Below are 25,022 nucleotides of genomic sequence, written 5' to 3'. Positions count from 1 at the left end.
GTTATTATTCTGTAACAAAAGTATCTTTCATCCATAAAGTTTTAACTGAGCTCTGTCTCTACATCACAGTAACAACTTTATGTCCACTGACTTCCTGGAGGGTAGCTAGTGTTTGGAAGGGAGAGGAGAGCTGTGCTGCAGCTCGCTGTTTTTCCACCGCTGTTTTTCCACCGCTGTTTTTGAGGGCATGTCGGAGTAGCCGCTTGGCGAGCGTTGAAAGGGAAGTGGTTGGACTACAAACGAGTTTTCTGTGGGAGATGGGAACTCCCTTTGGGCTGGACTTTTTCACATTGCAAACCTGTTACATGCACAAAAAAGATATAACTCAATAAAGGAGAGGGGAAAAGCCAAAAAGCAGAATACCACCTCTTTAACAATAAGCATTTTATAAACTAATCTCATGTTTTTATATATGATCTTAATCTGTAAAGTAACTTGTAACTAAGGCGTCAGACAAACGTAGTGGAACAACCGGAACAATATTTTCCTCTGGGATATAAAGACATACAATTATAAAGAAGTGTAAAGTGAGAATAGTAAAGTAAAAGTATCTCAACTGTACAGTAAATTTACTTAGTTACTTCACAGCACTGCTGCAGGATGGATGAAGTTGTCAGGGATTCAGATGAGTGTAAACAGGAGAGCCCAAACGCAAGACACTAGAGAGCCAACATCAAAGTTCAGGGATTTTAATCCAAACTGAAACAAGCAATAACGCTTACAGGTTGCAGAGACAGGTAAATCCAAAACAATTGAACAGGTAGTTCGAAGATCAGGCAGAAAACACATCACACTACACATGACAATGACCGGACAGAGACTGAACAGAAACAGCAAACATTTAACACCAGGGACTAACGAGTTGAGCGGGAGCAACACAGGTGACAAGGATCAAAGCTAACGAGGCCGGCAGAGAGACAGCAGGGGAAAAAAGAGAGACTGGTAGGCAGGCAGATTACTGGGGGAACAGACAGAACACATGTTACAAAATACCAGACAAAAACAGAAACCCATGTAAACAGACAAACACTGACCAACTATAACACAGGGATCATAACAGACAAAACCTAAATGAGAACACAGAACTAGAACACAGAGGCAGATAGAAAAAAACATAACGGGGCAAGGCAGCACTGAAACTAGAATTAGGCAGAACACCAGACAATTACAGAATAAAACATGGAACTAAGGCAAGCACAGATCAAAACCAAAAGACAGGCAACAGTAAATAAACAAACGCTGGGCAGACTGAACACAAGACAGGACTGAAAATAACAAAACTGGCAGAGAACTAAACTAAACAGAGCAAACAGACACATACTGTGACAGAAGTGGATGTCAGCAGTGCAATGTCTGACCTGAAAGGTCCTGGAAGAGAAAACGAAGCTGCGGAAGGTAAAGAAGGCGACTCTGACACATCAGAGGACAACAGACAACACTTAGATTAATATTTCTTTATTGTTTATTATTTAATGATTCCTCCATCTTTCAGTGGGAGCCTTCGTATTACCCCACAGGACAAGGAAAGTAAGTCACTACACTATATCAGTATCAGGAGAAAACAAATGATTCAGATTTTCTTCATGTTTTCAAATCTTCAGGAAAAAACCTTAATAGCAGATAAGAATGTTAAAATTAGCAGGAAGCTGATAGCATTGTAAAAAAGTGAAAATATATTTAAGCCCGTATGTAAAACAATTCTTATCTGAAACTGGTGGTAAGTTTACTGTATGTCTTTGTGGAGAATCGATCAAATAAAGAAGTTGCAACAAACAGTTGTCTTTGTGATTTTTACTAAAGTAAGAAAAAAGACAGAGGACTCAGACTCCACAGGGTGATTTGGAGCATCTGGATAACTAAGGGATTTAATGCAGGAGATAACTGTGGAGTCTACGAGAAAGCTGTTCTCAGCCTTGATACCTTAATACTATGATAGTTCTCACAGGAACAGTAGGCAGAAGATAAAACTATCTCACAGATGTTCATTATAGCTGAAACACTGGTACACATAGTGGACAGTAAGATGAATATAAGTACACAAAGTAAATGATACATATCAGAATGCAGAAAGGTCAAATCAACCATTCAAGTAAAACTTTAAATCTGAGCAAGAAGCTGATATTCCTGTTTACAAAGCTGTACTGAACAATGTAAATCTATATATCTAAATGCTTTTTATGAGCAGTTATTTTTAGATTGAAAAAATAGATAAAATAAAGTATTTCATTCTCAGTGTTCAGGTTTGCTGAGTTAATAAAGCTGCAGGTTTAAACTGTGACACTGGTGTTAATGGTGGCAGGAAGTTGTCCAGTAAATGCTTCCAGCACACTCGAACATTTATCAGCACACACGGTAAATCTGTGATTTTCTGCAGATAACTCCTGCTGGAATACGTTTGTACAAACGAGTTAGCAGTTTCTCTCTTTATGTCGAACACATTTCTACTTGAGCTTTTGTTGGTCAGGATGAGAATAAGTCTCAGTACATCACTCTCTGTCCTGTTTGGTTCTTTGGTGTCGGTGTCAATTCAATTCAATTTTATTCATATAGCGCCAAATCACAGTTATCTCACAGCGCTTTTCATAAAAGAGCAGGTCTAGACCATACTCTGATGTTATTTACAGAAGCCCAACAATCAGAATGGATCTCCTCTTTGTCTCGGTATCTGATCAGGTCACAAAAATTCCTGATCAATATGGACAGAACAGATTCTCTCATGTGTATATAGTAGCTATGATCTCAGCTTGTTCTCTCCAAGTTAACAGGGACTGAACTCGTTTCTTCCAGCCTGGCTTGGCCTCAGATTTCTCTCCCTCAATCAGCATGTCAATGTACTCTGGAGCTGAGAGAGGATTTGCCTTCAGTTCTATCTCTTTAAGTCTGTTTAAACACTCAAAAGACCACTTCATCAGGTTCACCACGCTAGTCTGCACATGATCATATTCAGCCTTCAGTTTATCAATCAATACCTGAACAGGTGCCTTAGCCTCTGAGGCTTTCAGGTACTTTTCTCTCAGCTCTTTCACTGTTCGTTTTTCTTGTACTTCCTGATACTCCCATCTGTACTTCTGAATAAAATGTACACTCCAGAAACATTTGCCTGGACACTGATTACAGTATCCATCTGATCCCATTTCCAAGCAGCGTATTTTATCTGCATCGTTGGGTGTTGCAGAGGCATAGTGACAGGTGACATCACACTGCTGACAGTTCATGAAGTAATCTCCAGTACCAAGAATATCCAGTTGAACAGGTTTAGTGAAAATGATTTTAAACTTAAAGTGCTCATTTCTGCTGATCTCTGCCTCATTCTCTTTCAGTTTTTCAGTTGTGTCTTTGATCTCCTGAAGCGTGGCTAACTGAACTTTAACCTGCTCCTGCAAGTTTTCAACTGAATTCTCGAGCTGCTTTCTTTCTCTGAGAACCTTCTTCATCATAGTCAAGCTTTTAGTTTCTGTGAGATTCAAAGCAGCAAAGAACCTCTTCATGCTTTTTGTCCCCATGTTCCAGCACATCTGATCAAAGCCTCCATCTTCATCCTCATCATCCCCACTCATGCTGCCTGCTGCAGATGACTTGTTGTCTGCAAACAAAGCTGAGTTATTGAATTTGAAGTGAACTGGCAGCCCGTCTTTTGTTTTAGGACATGGGACACCTGAAGCATTGATTGCCTCTAGAACTGGTGGACGCTGGCCGTCTGCAAATGTCACCAGAACCCTGATGTTTTCTGCCACATCTTTGCCAAAGATTGAGAGTATGGAGTCAAACACATATTTCTGTGTTGGCGTGAGTCGAGCTAAAGAAGCCTGAGCTACAAAACACACAGCGTCAATTTCACTGACACCAAGCTCAGCAGAGAAGAGATTACACAATTGTTCTGTGATCTGTCTGTCTCTTATTAAGCCTCTTGTATCTCCAAACTCTGGAGTGTCAACAATGGTCAGAGAGTATTCTGTTTTAAAACCCTCCTGGTGGTTGATTTTGTACACAGTGACTTCAGAAGTCTGGCTTTCAGCCTGTGATCTCGACTGACCCTCATCAATTAACTTAAACCGATATGAATCCTCCCATTCGACACCTAGAATGTAATTGATCATCCCATTGATGAGAGTTGACTTCCCAGCTCCAGTTGCTCCCAGAAGCATGATGGTGCGATTAGGTTTAGTGGACTTTTTCCCAAAACTGAAACTCCTGCAGCCAGGGGCACTGATTCGTTCATCTTTCAGGGGGATTTTATAAACAGGGACAGGACCGGTCTGGGGTTCTAACAATGTGCTTTTTTCTTTAACAGAATCAGAAAGACTTGAGCAGGTTTTAGTAGTAGGTAAGGTTTTAATGGAACCACTGGCTTCATTGGCCGGCCCAAAACCTGCTGAGGTCACTGCTCTGCATCTGAACATATACTCTGTGTTAGGACTCAGATGGCTCACTGTCACTTCTCCAGCTTTTGATGCTGTCTCTTGTTGCCATCCATCCTCTCCTCTGACACAGTACTCTATAGAGTAGGAGGTGATGTTCTCTGCTCCAAATCTGGGCGCAGAAATCTTCAGTGTCACACTGTTGTGCTTTATGTCACTTGCTGTTACTGTTTCAGGCTTTGAAGGCGGCTCAAAGTTCTTATTGACAGAAAAGCCGCCTTCATGAAGGTAGATGCTTGAACCTTTCTGTGTCTCATTTGTTAATCCCACTGTCAGGAACTTTATGTTCTTGTTCTCCTTGTTGGCCTCTGCAAAGTCACTGAAGAGCTTTGCTTTATTCCTCATTGCATCTGTTATTTCTTTTGAGGTGAACCATTGTTCCTTCTCTACATCTTGAGGGTCGTCTGCTTCGGGTGTTTGTTTTATGTAGTTAGATAAAGCTGAGAGGTACGGTTCAGCACTTCCCAGGGAGGTGAAAACAAAACACACAGCATGCTCTGCACTGAGGGTTTCCCTGTACAGGTGTGTTTGAGACGTGATGATTGTGGTGTTTTTCATCATGTTGGTTAAAGACATTAAGGTGTAGACTTCTCTCTCTTTACAGTCCATCCACTCATTCAGGTCTTTGGTGTTGAAAGGAGAAGAATGTCTCTTCTTCAGGATCTCTGCGAGCACAGCCTCCTCTTCTCCTCCTCCTCCTCGGATTGCTGGAAGTTTCTTTGCCAAGTTTTGTTGGAATCCCAGTTTGAACTCAGAGCACATCTCTTTAAAGCTTTTAATCTTTTTGCCAATCTGTGGGAACTGCTGTGCGGTGGTGGTTCTCATTGTGTCATTGCACCTCATTTCCAGCTCACTGAAGTCCTCCAGGACTCTCTGTGATTCCTGAACTAATCCTAAACTTATCTGACGGACCAGTTTTGCAGCAGAAGAATCTAAACTTGTCAGTGGCAACAGCCAGACTTTCATCGGTACAGCCTTTTCTCCGTTGGCTCCCAGTAATCTTGGCAGGCTTTGGTAGACTTCTACTGCATCCTGAAAGGACACAGGACTTTTTTCAAGAGCAAAGTCTCCAAAGAATCTGCAGGAGAATTTCTCAACATTTGCTCTGTCCTTGTCTTTCAGTTTTAGGGAACCTTCACCCTCTATAGCAAGGCTGGGAATCTTCTTGATCATAACTTTCAAGTTCCCCTCAATGTCTTGATGATCTTCTTTTTTAGACACCTCATGGTCAAAGACAAAGAAGGCTTGTGCCCCATAAAGAATGGCTGTGACTACATGTGTTGCTAATCCTTTATCAAAGACATATGAATGCTTCATATTGTCTCTTCCAAGGTGATCCATCGACAGTTCCTGGAACTTTGTGGTAGCCTTGTACTTCAGAGTTACTCTGGCCTGATTTTTGGAAATCTTACTGTCGTTCAGGTATTTGGCCGATCCATCAACCTCAACCAGTCCACTCAAGAAACTTGTCTTCAGGGAAGCTTCAATGTTTAGAGCTGAAGATTTGTCCTCAATTGATTCAGATGCAACGATCTCAAAGTCAGTGTTCGGTTTTGGTCTTTCTCCTTTATCTTTTTCCAGGTCATTGCGGTCCCACAGCGTAATGCCTGCCAAAAAGAAGAGGAGAAGTCAAACTGCCTTTTATTGCATGATAGTAAGGCTTAGCTTTTAAACACAAAATCAGAGAAATTCTAAGAATAAAAGTAGCAAACCAACGCTGGCTGTTTGTAAGAACCTTCTCTGTGTTATATTAAGAAAAGGATCAATTCACAAATTAAAATAGCTTCTTCCTGACATGATTTAAAACAAAACATGTTGGTAATCTGTATCAGAACAAGTGACACATGATTTATCTGCTGAGTTCAGATAATTAAAAAGAAGCAAAAGTGATCAAACGACCTCCACCACCCACAAACTTGTCTGCTGATACCTTTGCTGCCTTCTTCACAGGCAAAGTGGAGGCTATAACTAGCTAAGTCTTTGAAACACTCAAACTCAACCATTGTAGCAGTCCTACTACATCTTTTCCCCTGCCCTTCCATGTCAGTGGTTGTTCACTCTCCTTGTTTACTTCTCTCACAGAGAGCGAAAGTATCAGAACTCTTGACCAGTAGCCGTCCAACTACATGCCCACTGGACCCGATTCCTACGTATCTCCTCCAAGCCTTATCTCCTACTATGGTCCCGACAATCACTCATGTGATAAATACTTCTCTGGCTTCAGGAACCTTCCCGACCACTTTCAAAAGGGCTCGGGTTACACCCTTGCTCAAAAAGCCCTCACTTGACCCAACTCAAGTTGAGAACTATCGACCAGTGTCTCTTCTACCTACTACCAAAAGTATTGAACGGGCAGTATTCAAACAGGTCTCAGAATTCCTCTCACGGAATGACCTCTTAGATCCATATCAGTCTGGTTTTAAGAGTGCCCACTCTACTGAAACGGCTCTTCTGTCTGTAACAGAGGCCCTAAGGTCAGCTAAAGCTGCAGCCCAATCTTCAGTTCTTATCCTGCTTGACCTATCAGCTGCCTTTGACACAGTCAACCACAGGATCCTGCTATCCGCTCTCTCAGCAATGGGCATCTCGAGTGTAGCACTCCTGTGGTTCGAATCCTAACTCTCGGGGAGTTCCTACAATGTTTTGTGGCAAGGACAATTATCCTCCTCCCACTGCCTCTCCACAGTGGTGCCCCAAGGCTCAGTGCTTGGGCCCCTTCTCTTCTCAATTTACACCACCTCACTGGGGCCGATCATTCGTTCGCATGGCTTTTCTTACCACTGCTACGCAGACGACACGCAACTCTACCTATCCTTCCCGCCAGGCGATCCCACTGTCTCGGCACGGATCAGACATATCTGCATGGATGAAGGCTTGCCACCTTCAACTAAACCTCTCTAAGACTGAACTCTTGGTCATTCCAGCCAAGCAATCTATCCACCATAACATCAAACTACAAATTGACTCCGCAACCATCACTCCAACCAAGGTGGTGAGAAACTTGGGTGTCATGATTCCTGTTGTAGTTGATGCTTTGATGGTGCTTGTATGTTGTTCCTCAAATGTAAGTTACTTTGGATAAAAGTGTCTGCCAAATGAGTAAATGTAAAATGTATATGTAAATGTTGTTGAATGTGGCTTTAAATCCTGAAAGGTTGGTTGTGACGCATTAAGTATCTTCACATGTGAATCCTTACCAGGAACGAGTGAGTCTTTGCGGCAGTCGTACAACATCCCGAGGCTGAAAGGCCGGCCGAGTGCCGCCACCTCCATCGTCCCGCTGGCTTCAGAGTCCATCGCTCAGTCTGAACTGGACAAAATGGACAACAGCTTGATAGTTCACTTCTCTGACTCTTCTGCTGTCCAACCTGTTATTTCTCTGTGTGATGTTTAAAATATTTGGTAATGCCCAGCCACCCTCATGTTTATACTTTAATTTGATGTTTTCACTCATTAATTTATAGGACACTTTCATACAAATATACATATATATGTCACACTGTCTGTCTGCTTTGTTCATTTAGTTCTCTGTCAGTCCTGTTATTTATAGTCCCTTCCGTATCTGTTATTTAATTTGTGTTTTGGTTCCATGTCTTTGTTCCCAGTCCAGTGTTTATGTCTCAGAGTTGTTGAGTCTTGGGTTCGATCCCGTCTGTTGTCCTGTGTCCAGTATCTGTTATATAGTCTGTTGTGTTTTGGGTTTCACTCATGCCCGTCTCTGTCTGTCACTCATGTCTGTCTTCTTAGTGTCTTAGTTCCCAGTTCAGTGTTTTACTTAGCTTCAGTCTGTGTTCCTTGTTGGTGTTGGTATAGTGGTGATATGTCTGATGGTGTCTAGATTAGTTTGCTATTTTTCTTATTCTGATCTGTTACTTCGATATGTTTAGTGTTCAGTACTTGTGTCTTCTCACCTCCAGTATCTGCCTGCCATCCAGTCTCTCTGTTTTCCCCTTCTGTCTCTCTGCCTCGTTAACCCTGATCACAGTCACCTGAGTTGCTCCCGCCCTGCTTGTTAGTCCCGGTGTATAAATGTTTGGTGTTTCTGTTCATTCCCTGTCTGGTCATTGTCGCATGTCTGTTCTGTCGGATGTTGTGTTACTACCTTTTGGATGTTACCAGTTCCTGTATCTGTGAGTTTTGTTCATGCTGGTTTTTGTGCTTTGTATTAGAGATCCCTGAACTCCATCTCAGCTCTGTGTCTTGCGTTTGGGCTCACTACTTCTTTGCGTACCCACCGTTCCTGAAAATATAGCTGTAATAAAGACGCCGTACACGACTGCTCAGCAGCAAAAAAAAGACAGTTAGAGTCAAGCTGGTGAAGATAGCTGAGCGTTTAGAAGCTAAAGAGCCAGATATTTCTCTCATGAAGCATCATGCTGCTCTGTAGCTGCTGGAGGAAGAAACAAGCTGCTGTTTGATCATAAACTTACAAAGTGCTGACAGGTTAATGTTCACTACTTGTTTCTGCTGAATACAAGTGGCCAATAAAACTGCAGGTTTAAGTTTTATAAAAAAATTTTTATAGTGCTTTAAGTTCTGATATCTTAATGTTGCCTCAATATTATTTTCCTCTCACAGGATCAATGGGTTAGCCGACTAACTTTTGGCAGGCTTTGGTAGACTTCTACTGCATCCTGCTTTTTTCAAGAGAAAAGCCTCCAAAGAATCTGCAGGAGAATTTCTCAACATTTGCTCTCTCCTTGTATTCCATTTTAAGCGAACCATCACCATCTATAGCAAAGCTGGGAATCTTCTTGATCATCTTCAAGTTCCCCTCAATGTCTTTATGATCTTCCACCTCACAGTCAAAGACAAAGAAGGCTTGTGCCCCATAAAGAATGGCTGTGACTACATGTGTTGCTAATCCTTTATCTCATCTTTCTAAAGAAAGATGAATTCAATTGTAACTAAGGGCCCTTTCACATCTGAAATTCTGCATCAAGGTCCAAACCAAAGTTCAAGCTTTGATACATTTTGGTAGATTCAGTTATATTCAGCAGGTTTCAGGCTGAAATTCTGCGAGCGCACTAAAGAACTTTACATGACAGACTCGCATCCTGTCGTGAATATTTATGTGGGCTGCATCTCCTGTCAGGATTGATGAGCGCATAGCAGGAGAGGGCCCAAATGCAAGACACTGAGAGCAGAGATACAGTTCCAGGGTTTCAATCCAACAAAAGAACAAAGCTTACAAATAGTGATGACTGGCCAAGTCCAACACGAAAGGTAACAGGAATCTCTGAATCAGGCAGAACACACATCTATGACAATGACCGGACGGGAACTGAATAGAAACACCAACCATTTATACACCAGGTACTAACAAGCAGGCGGGAGCAGCACAGGTGACAGAGACCAGGGCTAACGAGACAGGCAGGCAGAGAGACAGCAGGGTAAAACAGAGAGACAGGTAGGCAAAGGGATCACTGGGGGAACAGACAACACTCGACAGGCAGACAGAAAGTGAGCATGAAACAAACACCAGATAAAAACAGACTAAGACAAGAACTTAGGCCGGCACAGACTGAACACAAGGCACAGGCAACTGACACAAGAGAGGAAACATACTGGAACAGACTAAAATCTAATCATACAGATAGACTACAAACGTAACGGGGAAAACAGACTGAACTAAGAACAGGGCCCCGTTTCAAAAAGCAGGTTCAACAAACTGAGTGTAAACCTGAAGTCTGGGTTGACGAACTCTGTGCTGTCAAAGTTTCCGGTTTCAGAACAGGTATTAGTTCATTCAACTCTGAGTATGTTGAGCCTGCTGGGGAAAAAAAGCCATCATCAATGGAGGTCCGATAATACGATTCGCCATGGCAACGGGTAAATAAAGGCAGATCCTCTATTTTAAATCAGGTGGAGCTAAAAATATGAATGAGTGCCAACGCGGACCATGATTGGCTCTAAAACGCAGGAGTGGAGGATCGATATGTTAACATTACATTTTATACATCGTTGCTCATTCATCATTTACCAGACTGGAATTTCCTTAATGAATGATAAAGTGCTGGGATTCTCCTCCAGCCTGTTATTCATATTAAATAGCTACAGGCCTGTTTATTCAGCTGGACCTGACGGGACTAAATGCCGGTGGCAATAACTGAAGGTGATAATCGAACAGATTAGACACAGTTTAGGCCACTCATGGACCTGTGATTGTAAAGCCACAGTCCGACTCAGTAGGCATATGGCTATTAATGATTTTTTTGCAGTGGAAAATGTGTCTAGGTTCAAACTTACTGTAAAGTTTTAGACGTCAATTTTACATTAATAAAATTTTGTATTTTATGAAATGCTGTCAAAACACATTCAGACTATCAGCAGATAATAAAAAACTCACTTTTAAACTACATTTATTTGTTTCAGCTGCACCACTCTCACTCCAGATATAATACAATATTCACATCATATCCAACTGATAACTACGATAGGAATGTTCAATCAGTGCAACTACAAGATGAAAGGTTACTGTTCATTGAAGTATTCCTCTTCTTGAGGAGGTTAGGTTCACAGGGTAAGTTGCTGGGGTTACAGAACTAGAGTTTATCTGAACTCGCTCTCTGAAACTGAAAACCCAGAGTTTCCCTCTTCTCAGGCTCAACTTACTCAGAGTTTTCACTAAACCCGCTTTCTGAAACAGGGCCCAGAACACAGAGCAGACATAGGCAAAATAACAACAAACACCGAAGTACACAGACTGGGAGAAAACACTAATACATGAACTAAGACACAGAACTGGAACGCAGGACGAAGTAGTGAGGCAAGAAAACAAAGAGAACCAACGCGAAAATCCCCACAAAAATGAACAATGCGAAACAGTATAACATAAGACATGGAACCAAAACCCAGAAACAAGAATCAAAATACAGAACAAAGAGAAGGCACGGCCAAAATAATAACACAGACAACCACAGGACAGGATCGTGACATCTCCCTATACTTGACAGTGATTAATCTGCGGGTAGCTTTGACAAGAATGTTATGTTATAAACTTCACGGTCCGGACAATCTGAGCTATATTGTGCAGCTCCACATCCACACAGTGAACTGGATCCAAACCCTGCTTCAATCAGTTTACTGTTGAACTGAAACAGTACTGCACCTCCATAGAACACTTAAACAATAAAAAGCCATATAAAGCTCCAATATCGAAATGAATTAAATTTTAGCTTCTGTCAATGTGAGATGTATTGATAATTGTATCCTTTGCATTTTTGTTGTTGTAATGAACCGATATGTATCAATAAAACCTACATAAAAGCTTTGACAAGAATGAATGAGTGAGGAATGAACAGATGCATATCTTCACTTTATTGTTATTATTTTGGCATTACCACCTGCAGCATCAACTATACTGGAGGCTAATTCAAATATGCCAAATAAAACATCCACGTGTGAACAATATATTGTCACTGATGGCAGGAAAGGAGGACTGACAAAAGAGGTGAGTACAGTTTAGTTCCGTAGTGGGTGTTTCAAAAGATGAGCTGTCACTATCCGTGCATTTGTTTGTTTCTGGTTTACACTGTCACTGATGTGACTGTTTGTGAATGGGCGTTCCCGAGGCAATAAGATTGGAGTTGGAGTCCTTTTTGTCACAGTGGAGCAGCGCTGCGTGTCTGCTGAACATCCCAAATCATGGTGCACACAGCTGCGTGGATGGAGTACACTTAAATGTAAATGCTCCGTATTTGTATAGTGCCTTTCTACTCTTTTCGACCACTCAAAGCACCATTCACACACATTCGTACATTGAGCCTAAGTACTCAAACAGATTTTGATAATGATAGTAATCTTAATCTTCTGATTAACAGCCAACGCTCTACCTCCTGAGCCACAGCCACCTCGCTTACAATGCTCAGGTCAGTTCTGCCACAGGTACAGTGAGGAAAATAAGTATTTGAACACCCTGCTATTTTGCAAGTTCTCCCACTTAGAAATCATGGAGGGGTCTGAAATTGTCATCGTAGGTGCATGTCCACTGTGTTGGAGCAATCATTAGAAAATGGAAGAAGCTAAACATGACTGTCAATCTCCCTCGGACCGGGGCTCCATGCAAGATCTCACCTCGTGGGGTCTCAATGATCCTAAGAAAGGTGAGAAATCAGCCCAGAACTACACGGGAGGAGCTGGTCAATGACCTGAAAAGAGCTGGGACCACCGTTTCCAAGGTTACTGTTGGTAATACACTAAGACGTCATGGTTTGAAATCACACATGGCACGGAAGGTTCCCCTGCTTAAACCAGCACATGTCAAGGCCCGTCTTCAGTTTGCCAATGACCATTTGGATGATCCAGAGGAGTCATGGGAGAAAGTCATGTGGTCAGATGAGACCAAAATAGAACTTTTTGGTCATAATTCCACTAACCGTGTTTGGAGGAAGAAGAATGATGAGTACCATCCCAAGAACACCATCCCTACTGTGAAGCATGGGGGTGGTAGCATCATGCTTTGGGGGTGTTTTTCTGCACATGGGACAGGGCGACTGCACTGTATTAAGGAGAGGATGACCGGGGCCATGTATTGCGAGATTTTGGGGAACAACCTCCTTCCCTCAGTTAGAGCATTGAAGATGGGTCGAGGCCGGGTCTTCCAACATGACAATGACCCGAAGCACACAGCCAGGATAACCAAGGAGTGGCTCTGTAAGAAGCATATCGAGGTTCTGGCGTGGCCTAGCCAGTCTCCAGACCTAAACCCAATAGAGAATCTTTGGAGGGAGCTCAAACTCTGTGACTGACTGATCTAGAGAAGATCTGTGTGGAGGAGTGGGCCAAAATCCCTCCTGCAGTGTGTGCAAACCTGGCGAAAAACTACAGGAAACGTTTGACCTCTGTAATTGCAAACAAAGGCTACTGTACCAAATATTAACATTGATTTTCTCAGGTGTTCAAATACTTATTTGCAGCTGTATCATACAAATAAATAGTTAAAAAATCATACATTGTGATTTCTGGATTTTTTTTTTAGATTATGTCTCTCACAGTGGACATGCACCTACGATGACAATTTCAGACCCCTCCATGATTTCTAAGTGGGAGAACTTGCAAAATAGCAGGGTGTTCAAATACTTATTTTCCTCACTGTACCTGTGGCAGAACTGACCTGAGCATTGTAACATGATTTGGAAATGTCTGAGTGGAGGGGATCTTTACCAAATGTGAGACTGTCTTTAAACAAACCTCAGGAAAGACAGTTCAATGTGTGTGTGTGAGACTAAAGAAACAGGAAACAGGTTATTAAAAAAAAAAAAGGGTAAATCATCTTAAGCTAAGGTTAGCTGTGACTGCACTCTGTGTTTTTTCTTCTCCCTGTTTTATATAGTTATATCGTTTTAAAGTATAAGTATAGAGTAGTATATAAAGTATATACATGTCAAAGTTGACTTGTTTTTTTTACACACCTGTCATAATATTTTAAATGAAACAAAGTCAGATTCTGGTTTTAATTAAATTTGGCCAACTAACAGTGTACTCACCAGTGTTTGTCAGAGAGTCTGATGGATTTTTCTTCAGAGACAAACAGAGAGGCTTCAGTTGAGGAAATGCGATGTCGAAGCTCTCCTGATGGACAGGACAGACAACATTCAGCACAAGTGACATAAGAACATATGTATGTCAACAACATGTTGTTCTCTTTAGGTTAGGCAGTCATTCTGCTGATAGATTTCAGATAATCAATTCATTAGTTTTAGTTACTGTTACCAGTTCTTTTAGTTAAAACTACCTTTAACTCGTTGCTAAGCTAAAATAGAGCAGAGAGCCGGAACCATTGAAACACTTTTCAGATAAACATCATTTTAAAAGATACAGACAGAAACGTGTTCGATCAATACCAGCTGATGTTTTGTCCAAATGTGGAACGACTTCAGTTTAATTTGACTTACAGCAGAAGATGCGTCTCGTTTCTTCTGTCCTGACCGGTCGGGATGAAAGAAACACAAACAGTATAAATTTAAATTGTTTTTATGTTAATATTGTTTTAATTTAAAATGTCTGTCCTTCTTAATATATAACTAACCCGTCATCAGATCATGACAATGACACAACTTAAATTAAAATTAAATTACTACTTGAGTGAATTTACTTTCAGTGATTAAAAACAGCTTCTTTGCTATAACTCCGCAAAACTGCGTTCTGTACGTGCTGATGTAGTTTGGCACATCAGAAATGTATGAGCTCAGATAAAATTGCTGTTTTACTTTCGTCCTGCGTTTCATTTGTTCCAGCTCTCCTCTACAGTCTGTCTATGTGGTGTAACAAACTCAATCACTAAATCAAACAGGAAAATGTTAAATTAGCTTCAGCTAATGTTAGCTGTGACTGCATGTAGTCTGTGCAGGGCAGTGTACTCACCAGTGTTTGTCAGAGATTCTGATGTTTTGTTGAGAAAAACCTGATTCAGTTTAAATTTTCTTCAGAGACAAACAGAGAGACTTGTCTCCACTGCAGCTCTGCAGTCTGAGACAAAATTTCAACTTTGTATGAGAAACTATGATGTTGAAGCTCTCCTCAACAGGACCGACAGGACAGACAACATTCAACGCAACAGACACAAGAACACAGCTGCCTTTTGAAAACGTCCACAGAACCAGCACACAGTGAGGGTGTGGGCAGAGCATTCCGAAGTTTGTGTGTAAAAAGCTCGATCACCTGAAGGCGAGTTTGTGACATCTGGTGTCAACTAATGCAGATTTATCAAATATTCCACAGTAGGACTGGGCAGCAGAGGAGATATTATAATATTTTGCATAATCATGGGGGCATTTTTTCTGGAGCAACAACAGAACCTCTGTCTTATCAGTACTGAGCTGCAAAATATGTTCTGCGGTCTCACACCCAGTCCCTGATCGTGTTTAGACATAGTTGAATTTTATCTGGAAATAAATATGTTCTGTTCGATCTGTCTCTGATCTTTCACAAGGGCAGCAGATAGAAAGAGAATAACAGGGGACCCAGAAACGAGACAGTGAGGAGGAATCAGACCCCATTTTTAGTTTACAAGATCAAAATATAACCGACTGAAAGCAGCTGCTGTTGTTCAGATCTCAGGCTGCTAAAACAAAAATAAAGGCCACTATTTCTTTATGAAGGGGAGCAGAGTGTGTGGACCGAACCACAGCAGCTTTTAGAGCAAAGAAACCATGAACCAAACCTTCACTCAGCTGATCCTAAACCACCACAACTGAACAGACGTGAAGAAAAGGGTCATCAGTGTCACTGCTGCAGCTCCTCTGAGTTAGTAATGACGTGTGCTTATATTTTCATATCGTTCATACTTTAACTAGAACTGAATGATCAGAGAGTCAATCAGGAAGCATTACAAACGGGTGGGTAGCAACTCGTTACCAGTTCATTAGTACAAAAGTTAGGCAACTTTTCACTTTTAAAAAGTGTACTTTTACACTTTACTTTCCTCCAGTATTCTTTTGGTCTCAGTAATCTATTTTTAAATGTTACAACTAGTCTGTTATCTGCTCTGCATTTTGCTGCATTTAGCAAAATGAGCGGCCATCTAAGCTGTGTTACACAGGAGAGCTTTAACTGAAGCGCCTCTGTCAGATATCAGCTGCACACACCGAACAGTACATTAAAACACAAAGTAACCTGTACTTTGAATAGTTTATTGACCAGATACTTTTACTTGAGTAAAGATTTGAAGTACTCGACTTATTACTGATTATATAAAAGAAAAATCTTACATTCAGACACAAACAAACCTTCCACAATTACAAAATGTATATAGAAAAAACTCAATTCACTTTTAAAAGATCAAATAAAGAAAGCAACATGTTTATTTTAAATACGTCACATCATTCTTTGAGGGTCTCAACCTGCTGATTTTCTGTACAAGAGCTTTTTATATCAGATGCTAAAATCTTTTGAAGCGTGAGACTCAGGTAGATCAACTGGGACGTATTTATTTAGCCTGTATACGTGCACTTGACAGTGTTCAGCCTTTAGAGGTGTGGCAGTTAACACCCCAGCTGTTGTCAGGCGAGCCTCTGGTTGTCAGGGCGATGTATAGACTCCTGATGGTATGTTTGGTATTTCTATGGTGATTAGGTGTGAACGTGGCATAATTAAAGTGGGTGTGGACGAGTGTGTTTTGTTTTTCAAATTAAAGTTAATGCTATGCAATTTTTAATTTTTGTTTTGAAATGATTTCCTTGTTTTATATTTTCATGATTCCAAAACTGCAGAATGTTTCTCACAGATATTCAGATATTTGATTTCAGCTGGAGCGACACCTGAAAAACCTGTATTTTCCAGTCATTTACAGGCTTTCACAAAAATGATTTGGGATTAAATCACTTTACATTTATTACAACCTTGAACAGTACATTGTCTACATTTATACTGAAACATGAATACATTAGTAAGCATCCATCCATCCATCCATCTTCATCCGCTTATCCGGGGTCGGGTCGCCCGTCCAGGAGGCATCCTTACCAGATGCCCAAACCACCTCAACTGGCTCCTTTAAACGCAAAAGAGCAGCGGCTCTACTCCGAGCTCCTCGCGGATGGCCGGGCTTCTCACCCTATCTCTAAGGGAGACACCAGCCAACCGCCTGAGGAAACCCATTTCGGCCGCTTGTACCCGCAATCTCGTTTTTTTGGTCACGACCCAGCCTTCATGACCATAGGTGAGGGTAGGAACGAAAATCGACCGGTAGATAGAGAGCTTTGCCTTACGGCTCAGCTCTCTTTTCGTCACAAGAGTGTGGTAAAGCGAGTGCAATACCGCCCCTGCTGCTCCGATTCTCCGGCCAATCTCCTGCTCCAGTCTCCCCTCACTCGTGAACAAGACCCCGAGGTACTTGAACTCCTTCACTTGGGGTAAGGACTCATTCCCTACCTGGAGTTGGCACTCCACCCGTTTCCTGCTGAGAACCAAGGCCACAGATTTAGAGGTGCTAATCCTCATCCCAACCGCTTCGCACTCGGCTGAGAACCGATCCAGTGAGAGCTGAAGGTCACAGACCGATGATGCCATCAGGAATACATCATCCGCAAAAAGCAGTGATGAGATCCCAAGCCCCCTGAACCGCAGCCCCTCCTCGCCATGACTACGCCTCGATATCCTGTCCATGAATATCACAAACAGGATAGGTGACAAAGCGCAGCCCTGGCGAAGGCCAACCCTCACCTGGAAAGAGTCTGACTTACTGCCGAGTACTCAGACACAGCTCTCGCTTTGGATGTACAGGGATTGGATAGCCCTGAGAAGGGCCGCCCTCACCCCATACTCCCGCAGCACCTCCCACAGTATCTCCCGGGGACCCGGTCATACGCCTTCTCCAGATCTACAAAACACAGGTAGACTGGATGGGCATACTACCAAGCCCACTCCAGGATCCTTGTGAGAGTAAAGAGCTGGTCAGTTGTTCCACGACCGGGACGAAAACCGCATTGTTCCTCTTCAATCTGTGGTTTGACAATCGGCCGAACCCTCCGTTCCAGCACCTTGGAATAGACTTTACCGGGGAGGCTGAGAAGTGTGATATCCCTGTAATTGGCACACACTCTCTGGTCCCCCTTTTTGAACAGGGGAACCACCACCCCAGTCTGCCACTCCTTGGGCACTGTACCCAACTTCCACGCAATGTTAAAGAGACGTGTCATCCAAGACAGCCCATCCACACCCAAAGCTTTCAGCATTTCTGGGCGGATCTCATCAATCCCTGGGGCTTTGCCACTGTGGAGTTGTTTGACTACCTCAGTGACTTCCACCAGGGAAATTGACGAGAATCCCCCATCAGCCTCGAGCTCTGCCTCTACTAAAGAGGGCGTGTCAGTCGGATTTAGGAGTTCCTCAAAGTGTTCCTTCCACCGCCCAATTACCTCCCCAGTTGAGGTCAACAGGGTCCCATCCTTACTGTACACAGCTTGGACAGTTCCCCACTTCCCCCTCCTGAGATGGGGGACAGTTCTCCAGAAACACTTTGGTGCAGACCGAAAGTCCTTCTCCATGTCTTCTCCGAAATCTCCCACACCTGCACGTCGGTACCTTGCAACCGCCTCCGGAGTCCTCCTAGACAACAAATCCCAGAAGGCCTCCTTCTTCAGTCGGACGGCTTCCCTGACCACCGGTGTCCACCACGGTGGGTTACCGCCCCTTGAGGCACCTGAGACCACAGCTTTCCGTTGCAGCTTCAGCAATAGAGGTTTTGAACGTTGCCCACTCCTGTTCAATGTCCCCAACCTCCACAGGGATGCCAGAAAAGCTCCGCCGGAGGTTTGAGTTGAAGATCTCACGGACAGGGACCTCCTCCAGACGTTCCCAGTTCACCCGCACTACCCGTTTGGGCTTACCAGGTCTGTCCAGAGTCTTCCCCCACCCCCTGACCCAACTCACCACTAGATGGTGATCGGTTGACAGCTCTGCCCCTCTCTTCACCCGAGTGTCTGAAACATGCGGCCTCAAATCAGATATAACGATTACAAAATCGATCATTGATCTTCGGTCTAGGGTGCTCTGGTACCATGTACACTTATGAGCATCTTTATGCTCGAACATGGTGTTCGTTATAGACAATCCATGACTAGCACAGAAGTCTAACAACAAACACCCACTCAGGTTGAGATCAGGGGGGCCGTTCCTCCCAATCACGACTTTCCAGGTATCTCCATCATTGCCCACATGCGCATTGAAGTCTCCCAGCAGAACTATGGAGTCCCCTACTGGAGCCCCATACAGAACTCCATTCAGGGTCTCCAAGAAGGCCGAATTCTCTAAACTGACAATTTGAGTTTGTCACGTTGCTTCTTCGGGCTGAGCCCGGCTGGGCTCCATGGCAAACCCGGCCACCAGGCGCTCGCCGGCGAGCCCTCCCTCTGGGCCTGGCTCCAGATGGGGGCCCCGGGCTTCCTCCGGGCAGGGTGTCTCCTCCTCTTCCTCGATTCGTCATCAAGGGTCTTTGTGAACCACTCTCAGTCTGGCCCCTCACCTGGAACCACTTTGCCTTGGGAGAACCTACCAGGAGCACTAGGCTCCCGACAACACAGCCTCCAGGTTCACCGGGGCACACAAACCTCTCCACCACGATAAGGTGATGGTTCCCGGGAGGTTAGTAACCATCAAATAATAATCCAGTAATAAAATAGTAAAAACATTCAGAGACAATAATACTTTTACTTTTTAAATCTTTTTAGCTTAGTATTTTCCTAATTATTTTTTTATTATTTAAATAATTAATTAATTAATATTTATTGATCTTTTTTTTTCTCTTATGTGTCTTATTATATGCTTACTTCTCTTTATTGAATTTAATTCTTATTTTATTTTATTTTTCTCAAGTTAATGTTGCCTAATAACTTCTGTTTTGGTTATTTGGTAATGCTGGAAAAACAATGCCAGGCTCCTTGTATTGTTATTTTGCATGAAATGCGCTCTACAAATAAAGTCTGAGTGATTCATTGAAAAATGGAAGTTAAAATGGGGGAATAACCTTTTTATAAAAGATGTTTTCAGAGAGACGGAGCAGCAGATGAACACATTTGTTCTGAAAGAAAGATGGGGGCAATAGACAGTAAAGCACCGAGGAGATCTGGAGTCTGCAGACAGTTAGAGGCAGGAAGAGTTCCAGCAGCAGAGTCTGAGAGGCTGCAGGCAAACACAGGAGGGAGAAATGAGCTTTTCAGGGGCCACAACAGTTTAATGTTGGGCCCCAAACCTTATTTCTGCTATTTTTGCTTCTGTGCAAAGACTCAAAGATGATTCCCAGATTCTGTTTGTCTTCAGTAATTTAATGGAGATCAAGAGCCGGTGGAAATTTAAGAAATGATTTTGAAATGAGTATTGTATTCAGTCTTCTCAAGCCTGCCCTTCTGTGGTTACACCTGACCAGCTGTTTGCTTCATGAGCCTCTTCTACTACTACTGATACTCCTAGTTTTGTCAATGTCCAGGGTTTCCATCATTAATGCTACTCTTCATAATTATTTTCTTTTCTTTATTTCTCTTTCTTCATTTCACAGACTATAAAACTAAATTATTATCAGCAAAACCACCACCATTTTACTGCTCATCTACTTTATAGAAAATGTTTATGCCCGTTTGTGTCCAGTATAATAAAGATAAGTATGTATATTTTGTGAGCCATCCTTGTCTTTCATATCTCTGTCTATTGTTGTCATGGAAAGTTATTTTTACTAAAGTCATTCAATTGATGATTTCAAAGATGCTGATTTGTTTCATCTCGCAGGTCGTTCCAGAGTCGTTTTCTGATTTAAAGACAGATGAACGCTTGTAAAACAGATACAGGTCGTTATTTCTTAGAAAGATTTAAACATCATGCGGTGTTTTTTTGACAGAATGTTTATGATTGCTGGACAAAGTGATGGCTGTGATTATGTATGCGGACACAACTATAGGTGTTATAATGCAAATTTTACTATTTAATTATTCCATGTATTCATCCTTTAAATTTTTCTTTTTGCTTTCAGCTGCTGATGTTGATGTTTATCAAACTAACCAGAGATGCAGTAAAAGCAGAAATTAAAAATGCTTTGTTATTAATATTGTGAACTCTTGTCTGGATAAACAATCAGCTGAATACTTTCCACTTATATTAATAATTTGATCAGACCTTTTTTTAAATTTACTTTGAATTATCTAATTTCAAGGATTTGTTGGAAGTAGTACCAATTAAAAAGCTCAGGAGTGTCTGAAGGTCAAACGAAGACAGAACAGGCAGATAAAGTAAAGTTTAAGGGTTTAAACTTTATATACTTACATGCAGGTGAACAGGCTGGCAGGCAGATACAGGTCCAGGTCCAGGTCCAGGTCCAGGTAAAAGCAGATCCAACAAGTAACCTGGCCCACAGCAGACCAGAAGTCTAACAGGAAGATGAGCGTGAGCAGGTATGTATGGGGAGAGGCTGATGAGGGAAGGGAGAGCAGGTGTGGCGGTCAGGTGAAGAGGAAATGAGGAAGAGCCTGTGGAGGACACCTGGTGGAGAGCTGGAGAATGGCAGGACTGAGGATCCAGAGCCAGAGAGCAGCGCAGAGGGCCGGGCACTGATGGGCGCCTAAAACTGTCAGATGCGAACGTACTCCGGGCTCCTGCCTTACAGAGGGGACGACTTTGGGTGAGACACACATTCTCCCCAGACACGAGGAGAACATGCAAACTGCACGCAGAAAGACCTGGGACGACCGAGGTTCGAACCCTTCTTGCTGTGAGCCGACAGTGCTAACCACTGCACCACCGTGCCACCTCAGGACGAGAGGCCTATTTTTAATGAACGCAGCATCACACACTTAATGTAACTTCTTTCTTTGTACTCTGCTTTTAACATCTCAACGCTATGAACTGTGGGTAATTCCCTCAGGAAAAGTCTGCTGTGTTTCTACCAGACACACAAATCTCACATGTTGTGGTTCTGATATTTTTTAGATTTCTGTCTGACTTGCTCTGAAAACTTCAAGGCATGCTGGGAAAACGCCCAGCTAGATGTCGCTGTGTCTTTAAAAACGAAACCTTTTCAGTTCACCTGCTTACAGGAAGTATCCTTGTATCAACATATCCAGTTGTCATGAGTCTCTGACTGAGGGATGCAGCTAGATGTCGCTGTTCTTTAAAAACGAAACCTTTTCAGTTCACCTGCTTACAGGAAGTAACTTGTATCAACATATCCAGTGTTGGGAAGGTGCTGCTTTCTAAATTTCTAATGAATGTTTTCAACCGTTTAGAAAAAGACAGCTTGAGAGACAGTTTAACCTTCAGACGGGCGGCGCTGCAAATTCAAACAGAAGGACCAGAACAGCATCAAGCTTTACTGAACGGCTGAGGTGGAAATGACAGAGGAAGACATTGTGCACATGAAAAACATGCAAAGCAACAAATGAATATAATTCAACAAAAAGTCGAGCTTTTTACAGAAAATATTCAGATGTAACTCCCAATGTAATCCTGAACATAAGTAACTGTAATTTTTTCTTAGTAACTGTAACAGATTATAGTTACATTTATTTTGAAATTAAATTACTTAACAAATTACATTTAACTAGTTACTTCCCAACACTGGACATATCAAAGTTTGAGAGGCCTCACTGAACAGAATGACGTAACTTGAAACAACAACATAGTGTAAATAAAGGTCAGTTCATTTTCTGGAAACACGCTTTACCAAACATGTTGTAAAGTAGTGAAGCTAAGCTAATGTAAGAAAACCGACGAAATGAAAGACTTCTGCTCATTCATTGTTGTATCTTCGCTGTTCCTAGGACCGCACTCTTCTGGACAGAGACCTGGAATCTGCTGGAGCCACTCTCCCAGTTTGGGGGCCCCCAGTGCTCCGATTACCACTGGCACCACAGTTGTTTTTACTCTCCACATCTTTTCTAGCTCCCCTTTAGCCCTTTGTATTTTTCAAGCTTCTTCTTGATGTTGCTGCCGCTTGGGATCACTCCTCCTATCACTGCTCCCTTCTTCTGCTGTTTGTCGATCAACACGATGTCTGGTTGGTTAGCCATCACCAGTTTGTCAGTCTGGATCTTGAAGTCCCACAGGATCTTAGCTCGGTCATTCTAACCTATTTTAGGAGGCGTCTTCCATTTTGACCTTCCAGCCCATCCTCATGGCAGATGTTCCTGAACACTATGACAGCTATGACACTTCTGTGCTGTCCTTCAGTCCAGCCTTTTCTAGCCACAGGTAGGATTTCTTGATATCAGCCACTTCTTCTACCTGTCGGTGGTACAGGTCTGTCTGTCCATGAAGGTTCTTCCTCCTCCTAGATGCCAAGCCTTAACTTTGACTTCTGGCCTTCTGCACCTAATACTCTTTGTGAATTATGGCGTTCATCTTCTAGCCAAACATCTCTGGGAGTACTGTTGCTGTGGTGTATCAGTATGGTTTTAGCAGACTGCTTCTAGCAGACCTTCAGAGGGTACTTTGTGACTTAGCCTTGGCAACCTTGACCGTTGGATCCTGCTCTGCCCTGACTGGGAATCCCACGATCACCTGTACCAAAGTCAGTGGCATGAACCACTGAGCTATCCAGGCGCTCTACATATCTATACTGAAATATAAAAACAAAACAAAAAACAGATGTTCAGCTGTCATTCAGTAGTAGGTAGTGATGCTGAGATAAACTTTAAGAATTATTTATGAACTAAAAACACATCATCAACATATTTGATGAAAATGATATCTCACTTTCTGAAATTTTCTGTAAATGTCTAGGATAAATACGTGGAAATACTACTAGTGCAGGTGATACTACTAATTTAAACTTTGACTGTTGTTCTTATTTAAGGAAATAAAAATGTTTCCATTGTTTTTTTCTTGGTGAGGACATTTACAGGTTTTAACGGAGAAGGTGAACACTTTCACAAGTCTTAAAGAAGTGGTGTTCTGCTCATTTTCAGGTTCACAATCTTATTCAGAGGTTGTACCAGAACAGGTTCACATGGTTTCATTTTCAAAAAACACCATATTTTTGTCAGACTGCACATTGCTGCAGCTCCTCTTTTCACCCTATATTGAAGGCTTCGTTTTAGCTACGGAGTGATACATCTTGTCTCTAAATGATCTTTGTTGGGAGTTGCACATGCGCCTAGTTAAGGACTACTAGCCAATCAGAAGCAGAGAAGGTAACACAGTAATGGAAAAAGAGGCTGGACTACAATGGCGCTGTTTTCAGGCAGTTCAGGAGCAGAGTTTTCTTTACTACCACTACTTTGGGCTTTTTCACTTTGCAAACCTATTACATGCACAAAAAAGATTTATAACACAATAAAGGAGAGGGAAAAAGCAGAATATGAGCTCTTTAAACATTAGAGTTATATCTAGAGTTCATATCTACAGAGTTCATATCTATCTAGAGTTCATATACAATATGAACATTTACTTCAGTCCTGCTGGTATCATGAAGCATTGCATTTTGCATTTATTCATTCAGCAGAGGCTTTTATCCAAAACAACTGTACGAGTCTCTCACACCAAAGGTATGTGTCTTATCCACTGTTCCATCACCACCCACATTAAACCTCTGCTAACATCTGGACAGACGGATGTGGAGCCCCGACAGTCTGAATATCTGAATAAAGGACACTCCAGATTAACAAATGTGCTGTGAACACGTTAATCTGAACAATCCTTTTGATAAGTTGGTGAGGACACTGCTTTTTTTTTTAAAATAAAGTGAGACCTAAAAACTGCTCCAGACCACCTGTTTTTAAAATGAGCTTTATGTGCTACAGATTTACACTTTAATCAGTGTTTAATGTGTCTTGAATGTGACTGTGATATGCAACTCTTATTCAAAGCGAAAAATATAACAAGAATAAAAATTTGTAAAAACAAGAAAAACTTAAAATAGCAAAATGAAATAGATAATTTAAATATAAATAATAAATATGAAGATAATATCTTCAAAAAATTGGTTTAAAAAAATATTTTAAATAATACAATATAGGTCTAACATCAACAAATTTCTATGATAAATAACAAAAATACAAATACAAAGTCCTGTACCTATACTTACAAATAGTACAAAGTACAAAATAAATAAATAATTATAATAACTAATATTCCAAATTCCCTAAATATCCAACAACACAGGCTCTGAGCTCCCAGTCCGGG

The 25,022-nt window shown here is 42.0% G+C and overlaps 1 protein-coding gene across 2 annotated transcripts; it reads right to left on the bottom strand.

The window, feature by feature from the left end:
• Positions 1-2,687: 2,687 nt before the first annotated feature.
• Positions 2,688-14,876, bottom strand: LOC119902691. Of its 2 annotated transcripts, none has more exons than XM_038719027.1 (4): positions 14,784-14,876; positions 13,907-13,991; positions 7,616-7,728; positions 2,688-6,025 (listed from the first exon to the last, which is right to left on the bottom strand). In XM_038719027.1, the coding sequence occupies exons 3-4, from the start codon at positions 7,713-7,715 to the stop codon at positions 2,715-2,717; spliced, it is 3,411 nt and encodes a 1,136-aa protein (XP_038574955.1). In that variant the 5' UTR covers positions 7,716-7,728; positions 13,907-13,991; positions 14,784-14,876; the 3' UTR covers positions 2,688-2,714. The 2 variants fall into 2 exon arrangements, with proteins under 2 accessions (XP_038574955.1, XP_038574956.1); XM_038719028.1 differs by lacking the exon at positions 14,784-14,876 and adding an exon at positions 14,315-14,338.
• Between the last annotated feature and the right edge of the window lie 10,146 nt (positions 14,877-25,022).

This window comes from Micropterus salmoides, unplaced genomic scaffold, assembly GCF_014851395.1.
Source record: "Micropterus salmoides isolate LMB-PRFRI ecotype aquatic unplaced genomic scaffold, ASM1485139v1 Ms_hic_scaffold_14, whole genome shotgun sequence".
Lineage (NCBI taxonomy): Eukaryota > Metazoa > Chordata > Actinopteri > Centrarchiformes > Centrarchidae > Micropterus > Micropterus salmoides.
Note: the sequence above shows the minus strand (reverse complement) of the source record. Positions and strands in the feature narration are given on the sequence as shown.